Source organism: Solanum lycopersicum, chromosome 12, assembly GCF_036512215.1.
Source record: "Solanum lycopersicum chromosome 12, SLM_r2.1".
Lineage (NCBI taxonomy): Eukaryota > Viridiplantae > Streptophyta > Magnoliopsida > Solanales > Solanaceae > Solanum > Solanum lycopersicum.
In genome coordinates, this window is record NC_090811.1 from 36,350,863 (window position 1) to 36,356,464 (window position 5,602).

Sequence of the window (5,602 nt, forward strand, 5' to 3'; positions counted from 1 at the left end):
CAAAAACAACAACAACAAAACAACAAAAATAACAACAACAACTATAACAAGAACAAAAATAAGAGCATGAAAAACAACAACAACAACAATAAAAAACAACAACAAGATAAACAAAAACAACAACTGCAACAACAACAACGGCAAACAACAACAACAACAATGAGAACAACAACAACAACAAGAACATCGACAGCAACAACAACAACAACAATAACAACAGCAACAACAATAATAACAGAAACAATAATAAAAATAAACAATAACAATAACAACAACGTCAATAACAACGACAAGAAGAAGAAGAAGAAGAAGAAGAACAACAACAACAACCTCAAATAACCACAACGATGAGTAAGAACAACAACATAAACAACAATAACAAATAATAGCAACAACAACAACAACAACAAAAAGGACATACACAACAATAACAACAAAAAGATCAAAAACAACAACAACACCAACTACAATAACAACACCAACACCAACACCAACACCAACAACTCCAATAAAACCAGCAACACCAACAACAACAACATCAACTACAGTAACAGTAATAACAACAACAACAAGAAGGACAACAAGAAGAACAACAACAAGAACAACAATAAGAACATCGACAAAAGGATTAACAATAAAAACAACATCAATAACAACAACAACAAAAAAAGTAACTACAACAACAATAACAACAACAAGAACAAGAAAAAAACCTCCACCACCAACAACAAAAACAATATCACCAACAATAACAATAATAATAACAACAACAACAGCAATATCAACAACAACAACAACAATAACAACAGTAACAACAATAATAACAAAAGCAAACAACAACAATAGCCACAGAAGCAACAACAACAATAGAATTAATAATAGCAACAACAGCAACAACAACAATATAAACAGCAACATCAGCGACAACAACAACAACAACAACTACACCAACAGCAACAACAATAGTAACAATAACAACATTAGCCGCAACAATAACATTAACTACAACAACAACAACAACGTCATCAACAACAACAGCAGAAACAACAATAGTAATAGTAACTGAAACCGCAACAACAACAACATCATCATCAATAACAGTAACAACTACAACAGTTATAACAACAACAAACAACAACAACATCAATAATAACAACAACTACCGCTAAAACAACAACAACAACAACAATTATAAGAGCATGAACAACAACAGAAACAAAAATATAAAATAGCAACAACAATAATTTAAACACCAGCAACAACAACAACAACAACAACAAAAGTAACAATAACGACAACAACAACAGCAATAAGAACATCAACAACAACAATAACAACAATAAAAAATCGCAACAACAGCAACAACAACAACAACAACAACAATAGCAAAAATAATAATAATAAAAACAATAACAACAACAACAATAAGAACATCAGCAAAAGCAACAACAACAACAACAACAATATGAACATTAATAATAGCCGCAACAATAAAAACAACATCAACAACAAAATCAACAATAGCAAGAGAAAAAGCAACAGCAGCAACAACAACAGGACCTATACGACCACCACCACCAACCACAACAACAACAACAAACAAACACAAGAATAAAAAAAGTAGGTCCAACACCACCAACAACAACAGCAACAATAACAGGAAACAACTACAACAACAGCAACAACAACAACAACAACAAGAACAACAACAACAACAACAACAACAATGTCAACAACAATAGTAGCAACAATAACAACAACAACAACAACAAAAACAATGTCAACAACAACAACAAAAACAATAGCAATAGCTTCAACAACAACAACAAAAACTGCAACAACAACAACTGCAAACTACAACAACAACAGCAACAACAAGAACATCAACAACAACAACAACAACGTCAAAAACAACAATAACAACAGCAACAACAATAATAGCAAAAAACAACAACATCAAAAACAATAACAACAACAACAATAACAAAAACAACAACAACTTCAAGAACAGTAACAGCAATAGCAACCACAACAACTGCAAATAACACCAACGATGAGTAACAACAAAATGATAAAGAATAATAACAAAAAACAACAATAACAACAACAACATACACAACAATAACAACAAAAACAGCAGCAACAACAACAACACGAACTACAATAACAACAACAACAATAACAATAACAGCAAAAACAACAACAACAACAACAACACCAGCAGCACAAACAACAACAACAACTACTACACCAACAGCAGCAACAACAGCAACAACAACAACAAGGATAAGATCAAGAACAAGAACAACAACTAAAATAACAAAAACATAAACAACAACAATAACAACAACAACGTCAACAAGAACAACTAAAACAACAACAAAAGTAACAATAGCAATAGCAATAACAAAAGCAACTAAACAAAAATAACAACAAGAAAAACAAGACAAGCACCACACCACCACTAACAACAATAACAACAACACCAACACCAACAACAACAATAATAACAACAGCAACAACAACAATAACAACAAGAACAATTGCAGCAACAACAGAACAACAACAATAACAGCAGTAGAAATATAAGCAACAACAACAATAGGAATAACACCAGTAGCAGCAACAACAACAATTGCAACATCAACAGAAGCAACAACAACAACAACCATAACAACAACAACCATAACAACAACAACAACAGCAACAACAACAGCTGCAACACCAACAACGACAACAACAACACAACCAATAACAACAACACCACCAAAACCACCAACAACAACAGTAGAAAAAAAGAACAACAACAACACCAACACAAACAACAACAACATCATAAACAACAATAGCAGGAATAAAAACAAAACCAACAGCAACAATAACAACAACAATAACAACAACAATCGAAAAAGTTATAGTAACCGCAACAGCAACAACAATCGGAACATCAACAACAACAATAGGAACAACAACAACAACAACAACAGTAACGACAGCAACAATAACAAAAACAACAACAAAAACAATAGCAACAAAAGCAACAACAACAAGAGCAACAACAACAACAACAACAACATCATCAACAACAACAGCAGGAACAACAACAAAAGCAACAGAACAAGAACAACAATAACAAAAAAAGAACAACAACAACAATAACAACAAAAACAACAACAACAACAACGACAACACAAAAAATAGAAACAGCAACAACATCAACAATTGCAGCAATAAAAACATCAACAACAACAACAATAGCAACAACAACAACAACAAAAACAAAAAAAACAAAAATATCAACAACATCATAAACAACAATAAAAAATAGCAACAAACACAACAACAAAAACAACAACAAAAACAAAAACAACATTAACAACAACAACAATAACAACAACATCAACAATAGCAACATCAACATCAACAACAACACCAACAAAAATAGCAACAAAAACAACACCAATAACACCAACTTTAACAACAGCAACAAGAAAAACACCACCTCCACAACCACCACCACCAACAACAACAATAATAATAAACAAACAAACAACAACAACAACAATAAAAAAAAAAAAACAACAACAATAACACCAACACCATCACCAGCAACAACAACAACAACATCAAACAACAACAACAACAACAACAATAACAAAAGAAACAACAATAGCAATAACAATAGCAATAACACCAGCAACAACAACAACAAGAGCTGCAGTAACAACTGCAGTTACAACAAGAACAACACAACCAATAATAACAACAACATCAAAAACAAAAACAACAACAACAACAATACAAAAAACAAAAACTGTAGCAAGAACAAAAGCAACCAAAACAAGAGAAACAAGAACAACAACAACAAAAACAATGAAAACAACAACAACAACTAAAGTAACAATAACAGTGTCAACAATAACAACAATAAAACTAAAAGCAACAACAACGGCAACAGTAACAACATAAACAACAACAACAACAACAACAAAAACAACAAAAACAAGGACAGGAACAACAACAAGAACAACAACAATAACAACAACAACAACATTAACAACAACAACGACAAAAACATCAACAATAACAAAAATAACAAAAAAGTAACAACAGAAACAACAACAACAAAAGAAACTACAATAACAACAATAACAACAACAACAAGAATAAGAAAAACACCACCACCACCACCACCACTGCCACCACCACCACCAACACAAACATAAATAACAATAACAACAACAACAAAATCAATAATAAGAACATGAACAACATCAGCAACAACAATAAAAAACAGCAACAACAACAACATAAACCACAGCAACAACAACCACAACAGCAAAAAGAACTGTAACAAAAAAACCAATAAGAGAACATCAACAATAGCAGCAACAACAATAAAAAACAGCCACAACAACAACAGCAGCAACAACAACAACAGCAAAAATAACAATAACAACAACAATAAGAAGAACATCAATAACAATAGCAAAAACAACAACAACAGCAACGACAACAACAATAACAACAACACCAACAACAAAAACAAGGACAATAACAAAAACAACAACAGCAAGGACAACAACAAGAAAAACAACACCAATAACGACAATAACAACAATAACAACATAAACAATAGGAATAACAGCAGCGTCAACAACAGCAACAACGACAACAAAAGTAACAACAACAACAACAACAACCAAAGCATTTACAACAACAACAACAACACCAACAACAAAAAGAAAAACACAACACCACCACCACCAACAAGAAGAACAACAACTACAAAAAAAAAACAATGATTACAACAACAACAATAAGAATTCAACAACAGCAACAAAAACTACAAAAACAATAACATCAAGACCAACAACAACAACAACAACACCTACACCACCACCACCATCACCAACAATGACAACAACAACAACATAAAATAATAACAACAGCAACAACAATAGCGCCAACACCACCATCAACACTACCACCACCACCAACAACAACAGAAAAACAATAACAACAATAACAACAACAACAACAACAACAACAACAACCACAACAACAATAGCAACAACAACAACAACAGTAGCAATAATAACAACAACAACAATAACATGGTCAACAACAATAGCTTCAACAACAAGAACAATAATAATAACAACAACAGCAAACAACAAAAATAATGACAACAACAACAACAAGAACATCAACAACAAAAGAACAACAACAATAACAACCACAACAACAACTACAACAAACAACAACAACAACAATAACGTCAACAACAACAACAACAGCAAGAACAACAACAACAACAAAAACTACAAGAACACCACCCCCACAACCACCAAAAACAACTGCAAACAACAACAATGACAACAACCAAAACAACAACATCAACAACATACACAACAATACCATGAACAACAACAAAAACAATTGCAAAAAACAAGAAGAAGAAGAAGAACAACAACCACAACAATAACAACAACAACAACAATAACAAAAACAATAACAACAACAACAGTAACTACTACTTCTACAACAAAAACAACAACAATAACAACAACGACAACAACAACTATAATAACAACATTAA

At 32.1% G+C, this 5,602-nt stretch overlaps 1 protein-coding gene across 1 annotated transcript in view; it reads right to left on the reverse strand.

Annotated features, from left to right (window-relative positions):
- Window positions 1-3,626: 3,626 nt before the first annotated feature.
- Window positions 3,627-5,602, reverse strand: part of LOC138340343 (uncharacterized) — a 5,856-nt gene continuing 3,880 nt past the window's right edge. Inside the window, exons 12-16 of the mRNA XM_069292058.1 lie at window positions 5,441-5,584; window positions 5,256-5,360; window positions 4,896-5,134; window positions 4,296-4,348; window positions 3,627-4,134 (exon numbers count right to left, since the gene is read on the reverse strand). Coding sequence (XP_069148159.1) covers window positions 3,627-4,134; window positions 4,296-4,348; window positions 4,896-5,134; window positions 5,256-5,360; window positions 5,441-5,584 — 1,049 coding nt within the window. The remainder of the gene's footprint in view (window positions 4,135-4,295; window positions 4,349-4,895; window positions 5,135-5,255; window positions 5,361-5,440; window positions 5,585-5,602) is intronic.